Raw genomic sequence first — 26,854 nt, forward strand, 5'->3', positions numbered from 1 at the left:
TTGAGCTTTTTAAAGAAAAAAACAAAACAAATAAAAAACAATGGTTGACAAAATTACACTTTAAAACAGAACTACAATTCATACCCACAACAAAACAGGCAAAATATACTGACTAGTCAGTATTAGTCAGGATTTTTTAAAATAAGAAAAGTAATGTTGAATCGAGGGAAAGTGGAGAGACATTTCATCTGTTGTCCAACAGACTTCTTCAGCGAGGGTCAGTATGAAGGCCATCGTTATCCCCCGGTTTGTTAGTGGGTGTTGTAATGACAGTCATCAGAGTCTTTGGAGTCACATGAGGCCAAGTATGAATATTTGTTAAATCTCCTGGGAGGGGATGAAAGGTAGATAATTGATGCTGTGGACTCATAGATGACCACCTTCACTCCTCTGTCAAACCACCTGTCCTTCTATTGCAAAAGACGCTCTTTGTTGTTGTACTTGTCCATCAGTTTTCAGTAAACTGCTGAACCTCCAGGAGTTGACCTACGTGCAGTGTTTAATAGCAGTGAAACTAACTTTGTGTTTGCTGTCTTTTGGATGGACCCATTTCTTGTGCTTATTGAAAATCCTTTTTCAGATACTCTGGACGTCCACAGGATGACAGTTATATTGTGTTCATTCTCAGTTTTCTACCCGTGGTGCAGAATTCTGAACTTAGGTTGCTCAAAGTGATGAACCTACATAACATTATCACCTAACTCACCAGAGCTTTTAGCATCCTCGAGCTCCTAATTTGGTTTTCCTGACATTAAACGCATTCTTCAGTCTCAACGCACTAATGGAACTCGTTTCCAGCAGCAGGCAGCTCCTTTTAACAAACAAGCTCTGACTTGAGCTTGTAAAAGTTTGAAAACTTCTGCAGTCTGCAGTAAAAGTTGTTGCGGTGGTGGTGGTGGTGGTGGTGTTAGAGGTAGAAACATCTTGACATTTAAGGAACTTTTGTTTTCTGCTGGGCAGTGAGGAGCTCTTGAAAGAGGTGTCCTCTGTCTGCCTGTTTGATGGGCTCGCATCAGAGTTGCGATCTTGTTTCATGCAGATAAACACTGTCTGCCTTTTGGCCCGCTGTGAGGATCAATATAAGCTTCGACTGACAGCTATTATGCCCAGCCTGGCAGGGAGGACTGCACGGGTTATTGTGCTTCACACAACAGGTGGTGCCGTCATACAAACTCAAGTGTCTGAGTCAATGACAAAGCATTTGAGTGGTCAGGTTCAGGGAAATGTATATTTTAGAGGAAATCAGTCCATCTATTTCTGCCTCCCCAGAAACAGTCAAGTCCATCATGCTGTGAAAGTGGCTGAATTTCTTTATGTTTCTCGCAGTCCTCTGAGGTTCGTCTGCACTCTATCCTTTATTTAAGCGTGGTTATGAATGAGAGACAAAATGTTTGACAGAGCAGCTGTCAGCAGCCTTTGATGCTGTTTCTTTCTCTCCTTGTCTCTCTGTCAATGATACAAGACCCTTCTCAGGCGTTCCTATTGATCACACCACAGAAGCCTTGTCCACATACACACCAAACCATTACTTACTCCCAGTCATTTATAATCTCCTGAAACATGGGGATTGTAATTTTATTTTTGCAAAACCAGAAGTCAGGGTTGTCATGCAGGCGACGCAGCATATTTTCAACTTCTTGGGTCATGGCTAAACCATTTTGTCTCTACTTGGATCTGCCCTCAAGACCTTTGACAGTTGAAAATCAAATGCATCTTCCCTGTAAATATGGAGTCACTAGTCGTCCACAGGTTTAATGGGTCAATCTTCTTATTAGATGGCATCATTGGACAGACCTTTTTAGTTAGTTAGTTTAGTTAGTTGCTTTTCTTACTTCATATCACTGTAAAATTTATATCTGTAAGATTTGATTTGTTAGTCAAAATACTAAGACATTAACTTGGTCTCTGGGAAGATGTAAATACTTTTTTTTTTTTTTTTTTTACAGAACATTGAGAAATGTATTAGTTTAACAGTAATTCAAACACTCAAAACGTATGCACACCTACAGAGGCAGAACAGTAACAATAATTCAAAAAGCATTGCAGCACATAAACACAAAATTTGCCACAGGTTTTGTCAAAATAATGTAGGAAAAACGCTGTTGTGTTTATGGCATTTGAACGTTACTAAACTCACAAAACAACATTGTCAGACACATAAAGTCTCATTTTGTCACATCGGTAGGGTTTAAAGGCAAGGCAAGGCAAGGCAATTTTATTTGTATAGCCCGTTTTTACAAACAGTTTGTCTCAAAGGGCTTTACATGTACATGGCATCGTAACAACATCCTCTGTCCTTAGACCCTCACATCGACTGAGGAAAAACTCCATGGAAACCCTTTTAACAGGGAAAAATCGGAGAAACCTCAGGGTGAGCAACAGAGGAGGGATCCCTCACCCAGGACGGACAGACGTGCAATAGATGTTGTTACAGACAAGAAAACAGTTTACAGTTTGTCACAGAATGTGCGAAATATGGAAATGTTAGCAGTAGTTAAAGTAGACTTTTTACAAGACAGAAGGTTTTCATCTCCTCTCTATTTCTCTGTGTTCTTTTTTTTTCTCTGTTTACACTCCAAAGACAAAAAGAGGGAGGATGATGAGTAAACTGATGTGGCGATTAAACCATTACAGCTCATATAACTCACAGCAAGACACTTATATCTTATTTACAGACCTTGGGGATATATTCTCAGAAAAGGGATGGATGGATATTTGTAGAGCCATGTGTGCATTTCAATGTTTGTGCTTTCTGTGTTTTGTGTGTGTGTTTGTGTGTGTGGAGGGACAGGGGTATCTCTCTGTTTGGGCTGTGCGGCGTTGCGTTTATGCATGACTTCTCCTCATTCAGTAAAGCCCTATAAGGTAGAGATCAAAAGGCAGGGGTGGCAGATAAAGCTGACAACTCCCAGCCATACTCGCCTGACTTTTTTCAAACAGGGGATTGGAAGCAGATAACATTGGGAGTGCGCACACAATTCAGCACATAACCAAAGCAAAACTTAAGTGAACGAAAAGTGGCTGCCAAGAATATTTTTCATGCATAGCCCTACACATTTCAGATGCATGAAAAAAATATATATGAAAGAAGAAATCATGAAGGATGCAAGTAAATTGACTTAACTCAAGGAGCAAAATATGAGAGATGTGGTCCATCTGTGTATTTTCCATTTGAAAATAAAGTTATTTCTGCATTGTCACATGGCAAAGAAGTCCATAGGGACAGCAGATATAAATATATGATTAAGTAAAAAGGTGGATAGATTAGATATTTCTCCACTTTCTTCTCTGTTGGCCCCCTTAAACATACCTTATAGCTGAAGAAAGCAGCCATTCTTCTCCAAATCCCCACAGGAGGCTGAATAAAGATGATGACAGCTGGATAAAGAATCTCCACATCTCCCTTATCTGTTTTTTCTTTTCTCTATTAACCTTTATTCATGCAGAGACAAGTGGGGAGAGCAGTGAGCTCCACTCTCGTGAGCATTTCCATCAGGACGGACATTCAGTTTCTCCTTAGTATGTCCTTCAGATTTAAAAGGATTTAAATTTTTTGCAATTGCTGCATAGCCAACATTAGTTTTAACTGCCGTTGACTTACCAGTCTTACCAAGAGGCACTGTTTTATGTACAACAGAAGGGTTTATAATATATCCTCTGAGCAGCACTACTTCACCGCAGAATAGACACCAAATGATGAAATCTCTTATATCCCTCATTGAGATTTTAAAGCTATTTGTAAATGTTGCTATAATATTCAGTATTAACAGCTGTTAACGTCAACGTTGGAGTTTTTCTCCACAACTGAAGACAGTAAAAGAGTCTCTTCTAGACTGTTCTTCTCTTCTATGTAGCAATAGCAAATCTTAGAAATAGCTACTAATTAATTTTCTTTTCAGCAGTTCCTGACATTTATATTCAATAGACATTATTAGATCTAGTAAAATATCTACTCTAAAAACATAACTGGTAGGCTGGGGACAGTGCTGTTCAGTATGGACCAGTAAATGCATCCATCCATTCGAAATCGACAGCTTTCAAAGGCCACATTTTAATATATCAATTTATTCTTTCAACTTGGTTGTGTCTGCTTTACATCTAGCTATACCAGTCAAACTCATTCTTGGTAACTAAACTCACTTTCCCTTAAAATACAGGAACATTTACGGTTCAGAGGGCAGAAGTCCAACTTCGTTTGTCCCAGAGTGAGTGATTATTTCAGCAGTAAAATGACATGCACAGACTGGAGGTTGTGAATGTTTCTTTCAGGTCAAAAAAAAAAAGAAAGATGGATCACATTAGGTCACAGAGGCTTCAAGGTTCTCTGCATCCTCCAAAAGTAGATTTAAGAGGCTCTGTAGTTTCAAACAAGTCAGGATTTTATTGAAAAATCAAAGGAGGGAAAGAGGAACAGAGAAAATGTTTGATGATGAATGTTTAACTTGCATGAACTGTACTGCAGATCCTCAATCTCGTTCACCAGAGTCCTCACTAAACATCCACATCTGAAGTCAGGCCAGATTAAGAGGAGATAAGAGGAAACAGATTAATTAAAGAGGTTATCGGTCATCGGCCACTCCATGTTGGAGTGTTGAGCAGGAGAATGTGCCGATTTTTGCGGCATTCAAATGCAACCACGCATGTCTTCAACTCAACACTAATTATTTAACTCATAATCTGGAGTTTAGCTGTGGGAGTTTTAGTTGAACTGCTTCAGACTAATTGCTTATCTGTTTTCACAGTACAGATGGCAAAAAATGTTGGACATATGTCTCTGCTGTGCTGTCTATCTCATTAAAAGCATATGCACCTTTTTAAATCTAGCACATATAGTGTTACAGTTGATCCAACGGCGAAAAATATCTTGATTATCATCAGGACACCTGTTAGTAAATGAGCTCTAACTTGTGTGATGATTGTGATGATCAGATTCAAATGAATTTCAAGGCAAAGTTCCAAAACACAAAATCAAGTTTACCCCAGTTCATCAGCAGTAATTCTCTATGTGCACTGGTTTCCAAATCATTCATTTGACTTTTTTACGAAATGGAATGTAAATACTGATTTCTGTTCTTCCAGAAGTCAGAGGCGTTTAAAGAGAAAGGATAGCAATGAACGTCCCCTTGCTAAGTCAGGATAAAAGCTGTGTAGTGATGAGTGTGAGGCAGCTCAGTGTGTTCTCATTCAGTGTCACCCCAACTCCAAGAGACCAGAATATCATAGATATAATACATACAATTAACAATTCATTTCTAGTGTTTGGGGATCTAACACTACCTCACACGGGCAGTGCCTATTAATGTTGTGCTTCAGGCCTGGGCACTATGTTGTGTTCTACCAGTGCACTCGTGAGTGTTATTGGCTATCAAATTTAGGAAAATATTACTATAAATTATTAATATTTACTACAAAAGTAATATGATTTAATTTACATAAAATCCACTCTGGGGCACCAGATAACCAATTTACAAAATCAGTCTCATAAAGGTATACTAACTATTAATATAGAATTAATAATAAGTATATAACTATACTCAAAATTTCCTTGTTAATAGTAGTAGAAGTTGAAGGATTTGGAAGTTCTACAGTGAAGAGGTTTGCAAGACTCACTTTTGTGCAACAATAAACAGACAAGCATGATTCATAGGAGTTTATTTGGACACATATAAGAATGGACTAACAAAACATAGATCTAACACAAGTAACATACACTGTATAGGTGTGCGATTGTGTTTATGTGTCTGTGTGAAGTCAAACAATAGCAAGATGGCTGAAGGTGTAACCAAATAGCTAATTAAAGATGGCTTCCAAGGCCAACCACATGTGATGTGGGGTTTTGTGTTAGGTGCCTTAAACGTTCAGGATGCTCTGCAGCCCTTAAAACCAAAAAGTATGACTTTTTCTTATCTCTGCAAGAAGTCAATATAAGGGTAAACAACCTAAAATGCCAGTCAGCTTCTCTTGTGTTTGACTTTGTCCATCTGTCTCCGTCCTTCCCACCATCTGTCTGAGCGTATAGAAACCTTCCAGGCTTCGGCGTACCTTTCATTGCGCCCGTGCCTTGAAGACAAGGCCATTCAATCTGCGCAGCTGAGATTCGATGAAAGTTTGTGTGTCATAAATTTCTACACCATGCAGAGGAAGGGCAGCGTTTTTATTGAAGACCTCTGCGATGGCGTCTGCAGCTCTAGGCGCAGCACAAAGACCTCATTTAAAAGTCAAGTCCTCTTTCCGAAGAAAAGAAAAAGGGAGAGGAGCTGGGAGGAGACATAGATCAAAGGCAGAGCTTTGTTGATGCCACAGCGGCACTTTGTACCGCCGAGGGGACTTCCAGGGAGGTGTCGGCGAGGTGACTCACTGATGGTGCTTAGAGATTAATCTGAAGTGGATACCTGCAAAGAGTTGTGGTCACTGCTGTGCTATTATAGGGAAATGATGCATGCAACAATGTTGAAGTGTGTTTACCTGTAAACATTGAATGAGATTTTCAATTTGTCCTGAAGAGTTTTCAGGAAAATAATATGCAGGTTGTTCTCAAACCTCTCAGCTACTCAACAACCTCTCAACAACGATCTATACGCCACAGCTTTGAAAAGGCAACACCATGTCCAATCTATAGGCAGCAAAAAGGCACTTTCAAAGGTAGATGTCCATGTGTAGTGTGACTATGTAGCAGGCCGTGGTTCTATATTAATACTGTAAAAGTATTAAAGCATCAGTCCACAGAGAACTGCACACCGCCTCTATTCAGAAAGTGACCCTGAAAACCAACTGTCAGGATTTCCTGTAACTTTGTGATGTCACAACAAAGCGGCCCCCAAGCCCCACCCACCTGGACCCACCATCCAACACTTGCAAGATTTGATTTCTCTGAGTGTTTACCTGAAATCTGTTCTATTTTATTTTTATTTCATTTCATTTTTTACATCACATTGAGCTAAAAATATATAGAAAGCAGATTTTTAAAATTATTTAATCATTGAAAAACCATTACAAAATTACGTAAACTAACACTTAATACAAAATAATACAACAGTGTGGTGATGCAACACACACTAAACACTGTTGTGGCCAGACGTGATTGCAACAGTGACCATCGTTGTTTCATCATAAAGCTGCTCCAAGAACCATAAAAACAATAACAGCTTCCAATTAGCCCTCAGTAATTGCTTAATAATCAGGAGATGATTGCACCACTTTGACAACTGTCACAATTTATTCATAACAGTGTGTATACATGTGTGTGTGTGTGTGTGCGTGTGTGTGTGGAGTGTATTTCTGTCTATATAAGGGGACTAAATGTCCTCACTGTGTTTGAAGGTGAAACATATGACAGCGAGGACTCTGTGCTGCTCCTCACTTGGTTCTGTGGTTTCATGGCATGGATTTAGTTAAACAACAACTTTGGGAAACTCAATCATGAAGTATTAAATACAGAGTGATATCAGAGTTAAATACAATAGGATTTTCTTTCATTGTTCCCCACAACAAGTCAACATGAGTACAGAAGCCTCAATGCAATTTAACACTCACACGATGGCAGACTGATCAGATCAATAAGAACTGCTCAGTGCTCTGCTTTTTGTGTCGCAGGACATCAGATTGCAGCCGTCCACACACAGACCACCATCATTTAACAGTTTATTCACAACCCCCATCCCTGTGTCTCCGTCTCTCATCCGGCACTGTGAGCCCCAGGCTGGTGTATTCACATGTCAATCACTGCCAGCGTGAAGACCTTGATGCTGCGCTGCCACCGGCCTCCGAGGGCCGCAGTGTTTGTCCCAGATGAAGATGAAGTTAATGGGAAATCTATCGACCTGTGACACTGACTTTAGGCAGCCGCAGGCACAGGGAGCAGATATTGGAGGCTCTGGAAAGACTCACAGCACTGCTACCTGCTCCTGCTTTTCTTCTTAATCATCTAATGAGATGAAATAAAAGATCCTGAGCCCTGACAGATGCTTATCAAGAATAGGAGGAGGCACAGAGACAGACCCCACAGTGAGAGATCTTCACTCTTCAGCAGGACAAAGTGGGTTTCAAGGTTCACGGTTTTATGCTTCTTTAGAAGAAAGTGGTCGTTGATGTGATGTTCACAGGTCAGAGGAGTGAATTTGCCTCTGTTCACTTGATTCTATATTGCACTGCATAGCAGCAGATTCAAGGCCCAAGTGACTGTTGGGGGTCCTGTGTCGTCATAGACGTTCATCTTGTAGTGTTAACTGTATGTGTGTGGTATCCTAGCAACTAAATGACACCTAATTTCTATAAGAGTAGAAAATGAAAATATCCTCATTTCAGAATCAGAAAAACTCTAATGATACCCTCAAGGGAGCTGTGATGTTACAACCTTACAAAACACATATCAGAAAATAGTAGTAGTAGTAGTAGTAGTAGTACTACTAGTAGTAGTAGTAGTTTTATTGTCTCTGTAGGAAAATTGGGTTGCAGCAGATCACACAGATTACACATGGCATTTAATCTGTTAAACAACACAAGACAACACTGTAAACTACTTTTGTATAAATAGGTCGACAAACAGTAACACTAAGAATCACACTTCAAGTACGGATGTTAGTCTCAGCCCCAACTTGATCAGGCCAGCTGAGCAGGCTAAGAACAGTGACTGTTAATTATTAAGAAATGTTATAGCCTGAGGCACAAAAGAAAATGTAGCTCTGTTTTTAGTAAACAAAGGGGGCGATATCGTCGCCCGGATTGCAGTAGGTTAAATGTGTGGACAAGGGGGTGCCTTTCGTCACCTGTAACATTCCTTGCCTTTTTTCCACCCTGTCTTTGTAAATTGCTTCCATACATGGCAGAGTGATGCCCAGCAATTTATTGGATATGGATAAAATTTCTCTAACCCTCTTTTTCTGTGCCTCTGTGATGTTGTCAAACCAGCAGGTGATACAAAAGGAATGGATGCTTTCAATAAAAGCACAATCAAACATTTGGAGCATTCTCCTTTCATCATTAAAAGACATAAGTTTCTTTAGGTGGAACATTCTTTGTAGAGACTTTGTGATGAGTCCACTTGTCCCATTTAAGCTTCAAGCGCAATCCCTAGACATTTATACTAAAAAACTTGTATTGACTTTCCATTGATTAGAGTTACTGAGTTAGGGGCTTCCTCTTTTCTAAAATCAATACACATTTCCTTTTGTTTTTAATGGGTTGAGGAGAAGGTTCGACTTTTTACACCAGTTGATAAAGTAATCAAGTACTGTGCCATGCTCATTTTCCTCATCATATAAAACACTGCCCAAGGCAGTATCATCTGCGTACTTCATTTAAAAAAACTATTTTGAAAGATGCTAGAACACGACTTAGTGTGTAAAATAGCCTAAATAAAAGAGGGGATAAAACACATCCCTGAGGGGAGCCAGGTAAAAGTGATCCTTCTTTCAGAAATTGATACTCCTGCTTTGACCTGCTGGATTCTACCAGTAAGGAAATCCACAATCTAGGCAATCAGGCCAGATTCAAGTGCAAATTCAGATGATAATACCTAAGCTAATGTTCTGGGCCTGATCCACAAATAAAATCTTAATGTGAGCCTTAGGCTTCTCAAGGTGACTTTGAATTAAGTGCAAAATAGGCGTCATCCACCCCTCTGGATGCTTGATAAGCAAATTGCAGGGGGTCTAAGCTGTGCTGTGTTTTGGATAAAATAAATTTCTTAACAAGACGCTCAAAGCACTTCATTACAAGTCATGTCAGAACTATAGGACGAAGGTCACGAGGATGACTAGGATTTGGAGTCTTTGGCACTGGTGTAATACAGTAACCACAGTTTTCCAGAGAGCAGGGACAACTTCAGGGGTGATGGAGGACTAAAAAAGGCCTGTGAACACAGGAGCTAATTGATCTGCACAATTTTTCAAGACGTTACCACTGATATTATCAGGACCTGGGCTTTTCCGCGCGTTACAGCCTCTGAAAAGCTGAAGGACCTGAGACTCCTCAATAATGATGCTTGATGGAGGAGGAGGTAGAAGGGGCCCAGGGGGGTAACAGTGGGAGCCTCATCTGCAGTTTCCTCACTCCCCTTGAGGGTGAAGGATGGTTTCCCCCTGCCCTTATGAGGTATGCTTGTCATCTTTTTAACTCCCTGCCAAGCCTCTCTGGAGTTTCTGGAAGTTCAAAAGGCCTCTAACTTAAGTTTATAGTTGCTTTCCTTTTCTGAATAATGTTTCTTTAATTTGCTGGTAAACCAAGGCTTATCATCAGAATAGACTTTGAACATCCTAGTGGGCAACACAGAATCCACACAAAAATGAATATAGTCGGACACTTTCTCAACGTTATCATTGATGTCTGGGGTGTCAAAGAGCGGGGTGGAGGTAGACCACATTGCGGTCAAATGCTCCAAGTGGAGGACGTGGAGTTGCAGTACATGCCTTCTTAACAGTTCCAACACATAAGTCCAGTGTCTTGCTCTTCCTGGTGTGGCAATCAACATATAAATAATCAACATACTGATAATAAGTGCGCTGAGACTTTTTGACAGGGCAGTTATTAAAGTCTCCAAGGATGAACTTCGCATCAGGGGAGAGCGCCTCAAGTTTTTGAGACATATTAAAAATAATTTCAGTGGCTTTATTAAAATCAGCCTTTGGATGTATAATATACACTAGAGTAAAAAAGTTCTGAAGAAAATTTTCTTGGAAGATAATAGGGTCAGAGTGAGACACACAGCAGTTCTATATCAGGGGTTCACACTCAGTTTCTTTCTCACCTAGACAACCGTGATAAGGAAACAGACTTTCCCTCCCCAGGGGGGAAACTCAAGCGTTAAGTGCAGTGACTTGTGGAATGTCATTTTTGCATAATAATGGTTCTAAACAAAAAACTAACCAGATAAGGGTCTGCAAAATTATATTTTTATGATGTGTTTAATGAAGTCTTACAGTATATCTTTGATAAAAAATGTTCGTCAAATAGGCTACACATTGTTTCTTTGTAAATTAGCATATTTAGCACCATCCCATATTACCAAAATGTGTTTGGCAATATTGGACAAAAGTTTCAGCTATATCGGGACACTTTATAAACTGTTAATAGTTGTGATAAAGCTTGATCATTGATTGTTTGCATTGTATTATTAATGATTATTATCATCTTCTATGTTTAAAAACTGAACTCAGCACATATATGTTCAAATAAAGAAAAGAATCTGGCTGAAAATGAATGTCCCATAACAGCTGTCCCGTATACCCGGAACTTGCAGAAGGGGGAGAGAAGGGGTCTCTGTGAATTTATAGGGCTGTAGTTTCTAAACAAATAGTGAGTAACCACCTTTTGTGGTGATTTGGTATTTCTACCAAAAAGTGACCCATATTACCTGACTTCACCAAGTGTATAAAAATCCCCAAAACAGACAAATTGGCCACCATAGTGCAGGATCAATAGTTGCTGTTTAGTATTGGGAGGCGCAAGACATAAAAACAGACACACAAGTAAAGTGAAAGCTGCTATACTGTATGTTGCTATAGAAATGGGGACCCCGTTCTCTGATCCCCGTTTCAATAAAGGATAAAAACTAGTTTATAGATAATGCTAATGATCAACTCTTATTTCTTGTTAGGGTCCGGGCAGCTAAGCTGCCGGGACACTATTGTATTCCTAGGAATTCTTCTTCTTCTTCTTTCTTTCTTTCTTCTTCTTCCAAGGAAGTCATACTTCCCATGGGCGAAAACTCACCAAACTTTGCACAAAGGTTCAGTCCCATGCCAGATGCACTCAACTCCAAGGACATGTGCCCCCCCCTCCTAGGGGGGGCACAATAAGCGTTTAAATTTAAAAACTTTAAAAATTCCTACCAAACCAACGGTAGATGCTACAGTGTTGAAACTTCACCACAATGTAGCCTCAATACTGCTGAAACTTTTGTCCACTTAAACTTATTACAAATTATGAAGTCCATCACTCTGTTTTTTTCAATAACTGTAAAACTTTTAAAATGTATCTCCTCCCACAATTTTTGCTCAATTGACACCAAACTTGCTACAGAGCATCTCCAGACCGTCCTCCACAAAACTTGTTTCTCGGATTTTTGATTAAGCAAAAATTGAGCCAACAGTGCATGAAAACGTTTGACTGTAAACAGTACTGTAAACATATACCATCAAATTCTTGCTAAATACATTTTCAAACTTCCTGAAAAAAAATGAGAATATTCTGGAGTCATGGTTGATGAAGTTTAGCAAATATCAGAATTTTAATTCAAAAACTGAATTTTTGAGAACATTTTGAATTCTGCTCTCATGGAAACAACTGCAGTCAATGTGAGAGTGGAATTTATAAACATCATATTTTCTCTTATGAAGCAAAACACGTATCATTAAAAACAAATCACCAACATTTCCATGCTGTCAAGATGCAATTTATGTATTATCAGATTTTTGTTTAGATGACTGAATTATTGACATTTTGACCATTTCATCACAACAGCTGCCCGGGCACTGGCTCACCTGAGTGGATAAATGAAGCTACACAGCAGGTCTCACTACCAGCCAATTAGCTCAGCGAGTTAGGAGCTGGTTCTTGGTGTCAGAGATTGTGAGTTCAAGACCCAACAAGGATGATGATGACAGATCAAGATGTCACATGTCCTCAAGCTGTTTTGCTGTCTAAATGCAATTTATGTATTAACAGATTTTTGTTTAGATACTTTTTGAAATCTGCCTTGACAACAGCTGCCCGGGCACTGACTCACCTGAGTGGATAAATGAAGCTACACAGCAGGTCTCACTAACAGCCAATTAGCTCAGCGAGTTAAGAGCTGGTTCTTGGTGTCAGAGATTGTGAGTTCGAGACCCAGCAAGGGAGATGATGACGATGATGATCCAAATAGCTTGGACTGGACCATGTGCGAAAGCTCTTAACATCTTAGACTCATAGTAGATGTTTGACAAATACATATCATTATTTTACCTCAAAAACTGATTTTTCTTTTTACTGTGGTTTCAAATCTGCCTACACGACAGTGAATGGCTTACTCAATTTGTGAAGCCACTGTTGAATGCCACTTGTCAAGTAGCTCAGTGCGATAGACAACAGTCTTTGGTTCCCGAGGTTGTGGGTTCAATCCTCAACTAATGCAAATTGAACATTATAAGGTCAACTGTCCTGTCTTCCTATTCTCCTGTTTGTTGCTCAGAATTGCCTAAATTTGCCCAAAAGTAGCCCGGACCCGACCCATCGCTGCGCAGCAGCTATAATTTAACTTTTACATCTCCTGTACATTGTACTTAAACTGTCACTTTTCATTATCATGAAACGACAAAACACCACAGATTAAAAGGACAGACAATGAAACAACAGACAAAATGGATAGTATAAAAGTTATCTACAAACATACAGATGTACAGTCTAGGAGCAAGCAAACATAAACAATTAGGAACATATACTACTATTGTAGCTAGAAACTGGAATTGGATTGTAATGTAATGAGTTGTTTACTGATCGTGCATGGATGCAGGTACAGGTGTGATGCCGTCTTTCTTCCTGGCACCAGTTATTATTAACAGGATCAGCAGCCACAACTGAGTCAAAGACAACTGGCTAGCGTCCAGACAGAGAGTGGTGCAGTCATTCAGCCGAGAGGAAATGTGAGACAAACTTCAGATCATTAAGAGAGAGTAGTTCTTCGATTTCTTAGCTGGAGCAGAAACCTTTTACAGCAGCGTTTATTTGTTGATCAAACTTAAAAGCTGGATCAAAGCTAACAACGACATTCATAGATTTCACGGCATTACTGCTGAACGAAGGTACTTCCTGTATGTTTGTGAAAGTCTGGCTGACGTGCTACTAAAAAGCTCTGTTCTCTGCTTCCTCGCTGGGAGCCTCTTGGACAGCTTAGGTTTAGAAAGCCGTACAGTGGCTTAACGTGGATGTAAAACCCAAACAGAGAGAAGGACAGCTTTTTTTTTTAGATTCATCCACATTATGGTTGACATGAACTCTCTTATAACTTGTCCACTCCTCTTTCCCAGCTTCTCCTCCAGATTTGCACACTTGTTTTCACAACACACGCTCCTCTTCCTCTCTCTTCTCCCGTTCCCCCACTCACATTTGCCATTGTTCGTATCATTTGCACTTCAATACATCGTCTTTCTCATTTTCTCTTTGCTCTTATCTTGCTCTCTGTGTGTATCTATCTATTTTGTTCAGTCTTATCTTTCCTTGACTTTATCAATACCCCCACCCCACCCTCAACTCCTACCCTTCCTTTCTTTCATCTTTCATTCTCGGGTTCTCACACCACCTTCCCCCATCTGCTTTCCCATCCCACTGATGGATGATGCGCCGCTGCGTCGAGGGCCTCAATCAGAGAACCGGGGGTTCGCTGTGAAGAGCAATCTCAAAGCCAATTCCGCTGATAGCCATCACAGGGCTTTGCTACATGACGTTGCAGCTATCACCTGTGGAACGAGAGAAAGGGAGTGCACTGCCCCAGGTGCTGCTGCGCTCAGACACTGGGGCAGAGGGGAAAACTTTTTTTTTTATTTTTTACTGTTGTTGTTGTTCTTGTTATCAAATAGATCAATTGAAAAACGTATTAGTTTGGAATTCGGCCATTTTGACACTTGGCAGCCACAGTGGGCCAACGAGGGCTGATTCAGAGAGCATTCACTGTTCCATGATAGCAAGATGCACTGTTGTCGCTGGATGGTGCTACATTTTACTCTCTTAAATTTTTGGGAAAAGGCTTGCAGGTGGTCACAGCACTCTGTCATGGACTCATTTGCATTTGAAGCTCTAACTCAGGCTTTGCCGGTGAATAAGAGAATAAAGGAGAGCACAGCTTCTCCTTGGATGTTGTGTGTTTACCTGTGGCAAACACACTGTTTGGTTTTTACCTCTGACACACTTGTCAGTGTTTTCTGACATGTGCTGGAAGGAGTTGAAATGTTTAAGCTGCCTGCAGGCTAAGATTTACACAGGCTGTAATTTAATGTGGGAATCTGCAATGCCACATTATTTACAATTCCTTTTTTTATAATGCTGTCATGGTATCTGACTCTCTGTCATGGAAACACAAATCGATTCCCTCAACAAAGGCGGCCGTAGGACGTGGCACCAGGCAGCCTGTTAAAACGTGTTCAGGCATCTTGTTGGCAACAACCTATCGTTCAGATTTTGAGGAATTTTACTATTTTTAGCAACATTGGGACAAATGTCTTTCACTGTATTCAATATTCAGTATTATCATGGGGTGTTTTTTGTGTGTGTTTTATTCATATATTTAAGTATATAAATATATATTGCTTTTGAGTTTCAAGATTTGCATCAGTCAATTTTCAAGTATTTACATAAAGAAGATGAATGAATGTCTGTTTCTCGCCAGCTCCAGAAAAGAACAGTATTAAATATATAAAATACTAATTAAAAACTGAATAAACACTTGCAGCAAAACTAAAACAAGCTAATACATAAAAAATAAATTGCCACACCTTCAGAGAGAAAGTGTAGCAGCAGGTTTTAATAGATATTTCATAAAGTTCTTTTTTAAGATGCACCAAGACAGGTGACTAACTGTCAACGTTATCAGTATTGATATTAGATTACCTGCCAAAAAAAAGAAAGAAGCTCAACGTGACAAAAACATATTGCATATGGCAAGACACATATATAAAATACACTTAAAATAAACTGCACTTACAGCAAACAAGCTGCTGTCAAGGGATTATCTTACTAAAACGCTGTTCCAGTTATCAGAAGGCAAATGGCAAAACTGCAGGTCCATGAAGTGATGTATCAGAGTTAGCGACGCTATTAACCCACCCTCTCATTAAGTCATCCCAGGGGATTTTGGGATTTGCAACAGAAAGCAAACATTTAGTTGCAGTGTTTGAGCAAAAAATTAAAAGTCAAGAAATTCACAGTATTTATCACAAACCTGGCACATTGTTACCAGCCGCTCAGCATAATATGAAGTATAAAGTGAAACATCACAACTCTTTTTAACCAAACCACTGACATTCTTGGTTTGTTTGGTCATTTGGGGCCAACATACTTGATCAGCTTGAATGCGTCATTAGTTTTGGTCTCTGTCAGTTTATCTTCCCAGGAAGGAGAGCCAGCCAGGTTCACACTAGACCTTGGTCCCTGTGACGTCCCATGAGGGTGGGACGGTTAGATACAGCGTCTAATCAGGGACCCAGCGCCACTGTGCTATTTGAGGGTTTGTAGACCACTAAGCTTTATATCAACTCCGGGCTGTCTGTGGATTGTGAAAGTGTCAAACTGTGGCTTTCGCAGTGTGGAATTTTATATCAGCTGCAGAACATAATAGGATGTTTTATTCTTTATGGCAGCATCACTGCTGCACTTTTTGTTCTGTCTCGGCCTCAAGGAGCAGGTCTAAATCACTGAGAGAATAGTATTATTCTGTTTTCACCTCCTTCTATCACCACAGTTTTTTTTTTGTTTTGTTTTTTTTAGATACACTCATGAGACAAACGTGAAAGCCAGGTGGCCAACAAAGTGGATATCATCAAACCTCAAGGCATATTTTACACTTTGCTATATTTTATTTGAACTGTTGATCCCTAAGAAAACAAAAACATCTCAATGTAGTTTTACATCTCCTCTCTCAGGTTTCACTCTGCAGCTCGAGTAACAACTGTGAGCCCACCAGAAGAGAGGAGGCTCTGAGTCTCTTTTATGATTAGTTTTTTCTGAGTTATCAATAAAGGAATATAGCAAATATCAGGTAAAACACTCTGCAGGGATTATGACATCACAAAGTTACAAAAGTCTTGGTGGTTTTCAGGCTCAGTGTCTGAATACAGGCTGTTTGCATTTCTCTGTGGACTGAGGCTTTGATACTTTCACAGTGTTAATATAGAACCTAAACCTGATCTATGATCACACTACGCATGGACATCTACCTTTTGTGAGACCTTAAAAGTAACACTGAAGGCAACCTTTTGTTGTGTGTAGGATAGGCATTTTTTTGTCTTTTGAAATAAATGAGTTTCACTTCCCATGATAAAGAATGTAGGCCAACTTCTCCTTATAATTGATTGGTATAAGTGAGCTGAGAGGGTTGATCGTTATAGTCAGGATTATTCAATAAAAATCTTAAACCTCACTATCTTTATGACTCATAAAATATCTACATAATGTATGTATACATACATTAATTTGTGTATAAAGAAATTACAAAACATAGCAACATAATCAAAACAGAAGTTTAACAGAGAAGAATTCGCTCATTTTAACAATGTTAAACAGCTTTTGGCAACTTGTCTTTCTTACCCTAAGGGCACATTCTGCAGTTCACAGTACATTTCTCATTCTCTGAGGTAAATGTCCAAACCCTTAACACCCAGACTGACTGTGTGGGAGTACATAAACATAGATTTATACCTATAACCATGCAGACGTGTGATTAGGTGTCTTGTATGCAAAGGTCTGACTCGCCCTCTGTAATATTTTCCACCGAGTATTTAGACGTCTATATTTGCTCTAGCCTCAGGTGGCGGCTTGATGCATATCGATGCAGGCGCTCAATAATGGGCCAAGAGCTTTACATTATTGACAGCAGCGACGCCCAGCTCTGTGAAGATGTTGACTCCAGAGGGGGCGGAGGTAGACAACAGACAGTATAGATAGAGAAACAGAGGTGGCCAAGAGGACAGATATGAGCAAGGATGATTCAAAGATCCAGTCTTCAGTCAGTCCTCATATATGGCAGCACTTCCCTGCCGGCTGCCAAACCCACCCCACCACCACCACCCCCTCTGTCCCTGCTGTAGCACTCACAGCTGGACCAAATAAATCTGGAGCATCACAGAAGGAACTGAAGGTGCAAATGTTATTTACAAGACAGACGTTTTCTCCTTTGCTCGCCCACTCTCGGAAAGCCAGGTAAACAGCAGCAAGCCGCATACACACAGACGTGTCCAGCAAACACACAGAACGCACACACAGTCACTGCATACACACTCAGTCCACACACACCAAGCCCAAGTACACAACAAAAACACTCACAAACACAATAAATTCTCAATAACTATCAAGCTAACAGAGTGGTGACAGTGGAGGAAACGCTGGGCTGAGTGTAGATCAATTTAGTCCTTGTTGGAGCAAATACTAAAGAGAGAGAGAGAGAGAGACAGAGGCTGAGTAAGGAAGAAAGGGATTAAGGAAGGAGAGAAAGGGCTGATGGGGAAACTTGGGTATATTTGCGACGAATTAAGTCCAAATCTCTCACAACTTCAGACAAGCAACGGGAGGAAGAACTCAACGATTCATCTCTGAGAAGCTGCAGTGATCAATACTTTGTTCTCACTGCTCTGCATGGTGGTATGGTACACAATACACAATACTGTACAGAGGTGATAGCATGGATGGATGAATGGATCTTACCTAAGGACAGCGGTTTAAAGTTTTCCAGCTGGCACGTTTATTGTAACGTTGATTGATTTGCTAGATGGATGCATGGTTGTTTTTTGAAATATCTCGCCCAAGCATTGAGGTGGAAAGTTGAACTTGAACGCACCATTACAGACGAAAGAACCGCAGTGTTGAGTAACTGAAGAGAGAAGACAGTGGACGGATGGATGGATGGATGGATAGATGGATAGATGGATGGACAGATTGCATGAAACTATCCTTGCAATAGATTTTGCATTTCTTGCTGTGATGTAAAGTACTGTAGCTTCACCAACTTTTCGACTTGATATAGCCATGTCGTACTTTACTTCCCTTAAATATTAAGTTGTGACTTTAAAAAAGGTCAGAACATGAATAAAATATTTACAGATTATTATTCTCTGGGTGACATAAACACTGTGTTCATGCCAAATGTGATAGCAGTCTGGCCAACACTTGTTGACGTGCATTAACTCACTTGGCTAAAGGTCAAACATCAGTGGAACCAGCCACTTATGAGTACAAATCCAAATATTCATGGTGTATCTGTCTGAGTGACTGAGCGGTGTTATTGAATTGTTTTTGGTGTTGTTGGGATGGCTGTCGTCCGAATCATGCTGTCATCTGCTATTTGTCATTTTGCACTGACAGCAAGTTATTTTGAATTTCATGCCTGTTGAATTGAAACACCTTGATGGAATGAAGTGACAGGGAAAGAAAGAGAGGGAGAGAGGGACAGACCAGAGGGGAAAAAACAAGTTGCAAGAGGAAAAGAGTGAAAGACATCAAAGGAGGTTTAAAAAATGAAAGAAGACGGGGAGAAAAAGGAGCGGGATAAATTTAATCTGAAGCTGACAAACACGATGATCAGCGGGAACGACCGAAACAAGGGAGAGGATTTTCAGAAGTTGAAAGACAAGAGGGTGAAGAGGAGGAGCAGGAGGAGAGGACAGGGAGGGGGGGAGAGGTGAAGATGCACACCTGAGTATTCAAAGGCCTCTGTCCTGGTGAGAGCCATCCTGAATTATTCATGGCTGGTTCGCTGAGCCAGCTGTAGCACCAGAAAAAGAAAAAGAAGAAATTTTGAACATGAACTGTGTAAATGTGCTCAAGGGTTTTGGTTTTGTCTGGTTGCAGTTTTGAAGTGAGATTGTGAGTTCATTAGTGAGCTGCGCCCTTCATCCAACTTTTGCTGTATTTTGCTTTTATTTCATAATCAAAATGAAATCAAATAATTACAGAAAGAGGATGTAGAACAAGTGATGTTTTAGTGTGATTCAATGTGACCTGTTTTCTGGAAGAACATAAAAGAGCAGCAGAAGAAATGTTTTCTTTGTGCCTCATTGTCACTATTCCTGTCATTACTGCATGCGGCTGCTGGCAGGCGACTCAGACAAACAATCAGCTTCACTCTGCTTCGGCCCCCACTGCTGAGTCATTCAAACCCAGGCTGTGTGCGAAATCACCCCCTCATTCACTCATTCACCTCCCCGTGTACCTCAGACGCCGTAGTGGGGCCGCAAATAGAGACGCTTATGAATCATCGTCATTTTGTGTCATCACTGACAGGTGTGGAGAAGATAGAACGTCTCCATCCCATGGGCACTAGACACTCGCACTAATATTTCACTCTCAGATAAAATGGCGGAGTAGTTTATTGTTTGTATTATCACCGTGGTGGAGTTGCTTCATGTCCAAAAGCACTCCTCCATTCTGTGTTGCATTAGCAAGAAGCAGTTTATGTGTGAGGAACACAGTCATTTTGTGGAATTGTTGAGGATAGTTTTATTGTGAATACATCTAGAAATGACACACTTTCTTTTTAAACACAGTTACAAAGTGCTTTACAGTTGAGAATAAAAAAGTATAGACACTAACACAACAAATTAAAAACAGATTATCATTGAGTACCCTGTAAATACCCGGTAAGTAAAATCCTTTGGTCGCTCGTGGCGAAGGCTGTGTCCCATTTAGTTTAATCCTGGACTCTAGAACAAACAGCAGAGCCTCTGCCGGAGGATCTCAAAGAAGGCCACAGTTCATAAGGGGTTAAATGGTTGGAGATATAATCTGGAACAGCCTTGATCAGCTCAATCAGCGAAAGTTTGTAGTGTATAACAACCAAATATAAAGGATTTGGTCCTCAATTGTCTTTGCTTCTAAAAATCCAAACCATCAACAGATCCATTTCAATTATATCCACAGGACTTACCTCACTCTGAGGAGAAACTTTCTCATGAAACGTTTATCATCCCCAAATTGCACCCTGTGCTCAGATGGACTTACAGGCTCATATTTACATATGTACTGGGAATGTAAGGATGTGAAGCTTTTTTGGGGTGAGGTCTGTTCTACTTTATCTAATGTACTTGAAGTCACTGTACCATGCTCTCCCATTGTGTTACTCCTGAATGATACCACCTCATTAAAATTGGCATGCTGGAAAAGACGTATCCTCCTAACGGGCATCACTGCTGCCAAAAAGATGCTGGCTTTGCGCTGGAAACCTCCACATACAGTTACCAAGCCCCATTGGATTAACACATACATTGACATAATAAATATGGAGCTTTCAGTGGCAAGAATGCACGGTGCTGGAGCTGATACTATTCTAGCATGGCAAACAATGGCAGATAAGATCAAGGAATTGCTGTAATTTCTATGTCTATTTGCATCTCTTGTTAAAACATGGTCTGTCTTATCCTGTAAGAGTTTTATATAGATCCAAATTTGGGGGGGTGGGGGGTCGTCGCCTGGTCCTTTTTTTATTTTTTATTTTATTTTTTATCCATTATTTTCCTTATCTTAATTTCTATTAGATTGCAATGTACCTTTTACTGGGGAGCATACGTCAGTCCGACTGCCCACAAGTCCGACGGCTCATTTCTCCGACTACCCATTCTACAGTGTTGAGGTTAGGTTTAGGGTAAGGTTAAGGGTTAGGGCTACTTAAGTCGGAGAAGTGGGAGGTCGGACTGATGACGCAAAAATAAAGAAATGTATGGTCGGAGTCGGAGAAATGGGTGGTCGGAGAAATGGGTAGTCGGACAGACGTCATGCGCCCCCTTTTACTTGTAATTGTTTTCCTCGAAAAGCAATAAAAAAGTTGTTCACAAAAAAAAAACAATCAAATATAAAGGTGGAGGAGACAAAAGCAGGTACAACAACTTCTGCATCCTTAAAATGTTGAATTGGTCTAATGTTAGCAACACTTCTAAGGTGAAAAATACATAATTGCACAAGCTTTGTGACTGAAGTTGCTGCCAAACAATTCACCAAAGTCTCTCGCAGCAGGCTCAACATACAGTGACAGGTGAACAATAGTGCGCCAAGCAACCTTAGGGCACACTCTTTAGGACACTAAGTTGAAGTGACAGAACACATAGTTCCTGTATAAGAGGCAGGTCGAGATTTTTTGGACGCAGCCTTGGTCTGTGTTGGTATTATCATTCTGTCTCTGTCTGTGGTGCTGAAACAATCTCCTCATTTCTCTTTAGCCCTGAAAGCTTTTTGCTCTCTTTTGGAGACAGTTGCATTGCATGTTGGGATTGTAAGCAGGAAGTGGTGCACATTTGTATTGTGGCACTGTTGAAGGAACTTATATATTTTAGATACTAAAATGACAATGATGTATTATACTATGTACTGTAGTGAACAGGTTGTAATTTAAGTCACTCTCTGTCTCAGTGGCCTATATTGTATGTTTGACTCATTATGAGTATGTTACTGTAACAAGGACGGAGGGAGGAAGTGAAAAACCTTTACTAACACTCCGTCCCTAATAATCATCACAAAGCTGTTTTGTTTTATTTCTGTCTTTTTCCTCATCATGTTTTTTTTTTTTTTTTTTGGCTTTCATAGTTATTTTCTACAGTTTCTCCCCGCTGGTTCTCCACAGTAGCTGTTAGGAGACTCTTAAAACTTAAACGCCTCCATTATTGGATTGTTACTGCCCCATTGTAACACTTGTGCCACTGTCAGTCTTAAATTTGTTCTGGTTCACAAGAACAGAACTGCGTTTCAAGAGCCAACATGAGCTGAATTATGTGAACTCTGCTTCTTTGTAAGTGTGTTATGGCTTTATCTCCATGTGTGTTGGAGAGGCGGAGATACGGACACAGGCGCAACATTAGTTTTCAGCCATTATGCAACCTCGGTGATAATCCAGACTCAGATATGAAAGTAGCCAGCGGGAGGAATTGCTGTGTGAAGAGGGACCACGTGTGCTTCTGATAGGAATCAGCCTGTCCACGAGGACGAGTTTTTAAGAATATTCTGCTCCATGAAGGGAACAGACATCTCCTTTTCTTACAGTCTCTTTTCATCATCAACATGTCGGATATTGACTTTAAGTAACGTCCTCTGACAGGCCTGCTGATTTCCATCCAGGAGATCATTCACAGTTGCAACACGTCCAGGACTCAGCCCTCACCCACCTCTCGCTATAATGGTGCCAGAATTTCGATATGTTTTACACAGCAGGGGGGGAGGGGGGGAGGATTACATGGGGGAGGCTTGAAAACTATCCTCGGTTACTTTGGGATTTCAAGGTATCTTGATCTCCATTTGCTCGTCAGAACCCCGGGGATCAAAAAGACGGCGGGAAAACAACAAAGTCTTTGCAGGAAAAGATCACATAGGAAGATAGCTGGCTTTTCTCTCTCTCTCTCTTTCTCTTTCACTCTTACGCCTCCTATCTTTTGAAAAAAATCCAGCAGGTGATCTCATATTATATATATATAATGACCGGATGGAATGTGAAGCGTCAGGCTGGCGAGTCATGTCTGAATCAAAGTGGTCCCTGAGCCAGTCTCCTCTCGCTAAATCTCCTCTTATCATCCCCGGTTGATATCCGCTGGTCTGTAGCTGTTCTGGTGTACAAGCTGAGACAATGGAAGACGCTGTAACACTGCTGCAATACCTCTGACTCACTGCCAAGTGACTGATTCCCTGCTTTTTATAAGATAACAGGGGGAAAAGGGCAATAACAAACACTGTATATGAAAGACAGTGGTTGTTTCTCAATCTGCTTTGTAACAGCAGTTTCTGGCCAAGCACTGTTCAGTCCAAGTCCACATCCAGCCAAGTTTAGATCCAATATCCAGAGGTTTTCTTGCTTTATCGAGGATCCATCAAGATGCTGCTTGTGCAGACTTGGGACAGCTAAATATCCCAGAATGCATTTCACACCAAACAGCAGAGATTCTGAGCCAGACTGAAAGCTGTCATTAGGTTTTGACTTTCTTTCAGGCAAGAAAGTGATCATTCAGATAAAAAAACATATAGTCAGTTTATTCAAATGACCCCTTTGTGGAAATTTGAACTTATTCCTTATATAGCCTACCATACTGTACAATAACTATATTTGTTGCTGGTAGTTAGTCTAAAAGATGAAGCTAAACAAAAAAACTGATTTGCTGAGACATCCCTGATTACAGTATACAGTATGTACAAACAGCATACTAAGTAATCAACAGAAATCTAAATTAGTTTCATGTTGGATGTGATAAGTATTGGTCCTTTCACTGACTGTGTTGTTTTCATTATTTTAAATAAGTTTATCTCAGTACAGTCAGATAGAATTCTGTTGAAGTGGATTCATATTGCAGAAAGTCCTCCTGTCCTCAGGACTGTAGACTTTTGAGTTGAACTTGCAAAGTTCAGCCTCCCATGTATGAGAGTCCAAATGCTCTTGTAGCCTCTAGGCTGCTGCAACACTAATTTATTTACCCATGTTTTAAATGAAATAATATTCACTGCCTGCTGTCACCTTAAAATAACTCACTTTATTTACAAAAACACAGCGTGCATAAGCATTTGCTGTTTTGCGTCGATTAAAAATGAGCTCAGCTTCCACAGAGAGAAACTAAAATTATCCTTCAGGTCCCAATGATTAGAGACGGTAAAACAACACAGTACAAATTGCAGACGTGTTAACTTTTGTTTTGATGAAATAATAATTAAGTTCATACTGTAAAGACGCTGAGAACCAAACTGGGGTCAGTGAGGTGAATTAAATTCTTCATAACTCGATGATGAAGTGACATCTCCTGCATGTAAAATGACATTACCCCCTTACACATCACTGTCACAGTATTTAGTTTCAGCTGAGACTGTTACATTTAATAATTACATTCCTCCTCTTAGATGAAAATACCTCTCACAGTGTGCAGATACACTTACTCAATCTTTAAATTTCATGCAACCCGCATATAAATGTAATATATGACGTACAGTATATTTTCCTTTTTTAAGAGTAATGTTTCTATGTAATCTGTTAGGGCTGTGCTGCGTGTGTTGTCCTCCCAGGTTCCGCCCCGCCTGCACCTGCATTAGGCCTCGCATATAAGCTGGAGGCAGATGTGCAGTGGTGCCAGTGGGCCAGCAGACAGCTCTAGAGTGTGTGTGTGGGTTGAGCCACCAATGGTGGCCTTGCTTCCTTTACTTCCTGTGGCTCGGAGGGTGTTTGGTGTCAACTTTAGTTTAGTTTTTTAGTGAGTCGTGAATCGCTATCAAGGAGCTCTCTTTCTGTTAATAGCCTACGTTGCATTTAAGTTGAATTGATTAACAATCATAAATTGATATCTGGTTTTCCCTTACTCCCCAGATCCCCTAGACACGGTGGCATAATACCATCAAGAGGGAATAAGTCATTATCACATCTGGATAGATGAAGATAGTTCATAACACAAAAAATATATGTAATTATATTATTAATATCATATGGTCATTTATATTCTCATTATGTTATACTTTTATAATGAACAACATATGTGACGCATATTACTGTAAATATGCAAGTCTAAATAGGTATATTTGCGGCATTGACATGCTTTTACGTGACATCTAGAATTATACACACATAAAACTACAAGTTGCCCAATTTCCCAACAGGTTCCTGGTCCAAGTACATCTGACATCTACAACTTAATATGTTTCACCACAGGTTCTGTTTATATATGCAACATGTATACTATGCATGCTAATGGGTCAGTTTGTAATACTAATTCACAAGTCAAACCACAGCATTAAGAAAGATTAAGAGATTAAGGCAGCTGATTAATGAGATGGTTTAATGAGCATAAGACGCTCCATGTACAGTGCACGGTGAGTTTCTATATGGTAGCACTGTAACATCTCATCTCACTCCATCAAGTGTGTGAGATTATAAGTTTAACTTTTCCCACGCGTAGTCATACCGCACACAAGGATAAAGAACCAGGTGTTTCTTATGAAGCTGCAGGTGTCAGAAATAAAGTAGCAGGTGTTGGACTTGTGTTCACGGATCTGCACCATATTGGCAGGAAACACATGATGAAAGAGTGAAGAGTCTTGGCTCGCCCACAGGCACTGACTCATTCTTGATGATGAGCAAGAACACAAATCAGGAAAATCTAAATAAAACTTTACCTAAGTTAGCCTCAGGACATTGTACCTGTCTGCGACAGCTTCATATGAGCCTGTAAAAATATCTTCTTCTGTTGTTTCATAACTTATTAAATCAATAATTCAGTGTTTATTGTCACAACCTGAATGTGATATTTAAAAGAGTTTTCTACACCTGGACTTGTTGGTAATCTATAAAATGTTAAAAAAAGAAAATGTAAAGAAATCAAATTCTGTTGAGCCTCTCACTAAGCAATTAATGCAATTATCCAGTCAACCAATTGTGTGGCAGCAGGACAGTTCATAAAACCATGAAGATACAGAAGCAGGAGCTTCTGTTAATGTTCACAGCAAACATCAGAGTGAAGAAAAGATGTGGTGTTGTGGTTATAGCATAATTTCTTAGCTGGTGGTGTTTTCATACACAGTTAACAGAGGCCAGAGGAGAATGATCCCACTGGTTGTTGCTGTCACGATTAAACACTTCTAATGCTGTCTTACAACAGCATAATGCTCTGTGTCACAATATAAGAGCTTGAATTCGGTGAACTTGAGATCTGAACCCAGTAGAACACCTCTGGGATGTTTAGAACTGGATGAACAAGCAGCTGATGAATCTGCAGAGATGATGTGATGTGATGCAGTCCTCTCAGGGGAAGGTTTCCAACATCTGGTGGAAAAATGAAATTCCCATGAGGACAGTTGGATCAGTGATGCAAATCACTGATACATGAATCAGGATGTTTGCATGTGGAAGTTATGACCTGCTGATATTTCCCTATGAACTAATAGTGTCTTTGTCCCTCATAGGACGGCATGGGCAACCTCAGAATAACAGAGAAGGGCCTGAAACTGGAGGGGGACTCCGAGTTCCTCCAACCCCTCTATGCCAAAGAAATCCAGTCCAAACCAGTAAGTCACACACTCCCGACTACACACCCTCTTTGCATAAACACCACACACACGATCTTTCTCTCCCTCACAGTTAAAATCAGCACCAGCAGAAGCACTCATCACATTAGCAGCGTGTCAACGCTATATACAGTAGCTGTGTCACACAGCGTTTCCCAAATTA

General features: G+C 40.2%; 1 protein-coding gene across 2 annotated transcripts in view; it reads left to right on the forward strand.

The window, feature by feature from the left end:
* sgcd (sarcoglycan, delta (dystrophin-associated glycoprotein)) overlaps positions 1-26,854 on the forward strand; it is a 206,665-nt gene that overhangs the window by 103,314 nt on the left and 76,497 nt on the right. For both annotated transcript variants that reach the window (XM_085798245.1, XM_085798244.1), the window contains exon 3: positions 26,590-26,691. In XM_085798245.1, the coding sequence (XP_085654371.1) occupies positions 26,590-26,691 (102 nt within the window). The remainder of the gene's footprint in view (positions 1-26,589; positions 26,692-26,854) is intronic.

Source organism: Trachurus japonicus, chromosome 14 (assembly GCF_045865225.1).
Source record: "Trachurus japonicus isolate A0001 chromosome 14, Traja_1.0".
In the NCBI taxonomy this organism is placed as follows: domain Eukaryota; kingdom Metazoa; phylum Chordata; class Actinopteri; order Carangiformes; family Carangidae; genus Trachurus; species Trachurus japonicus.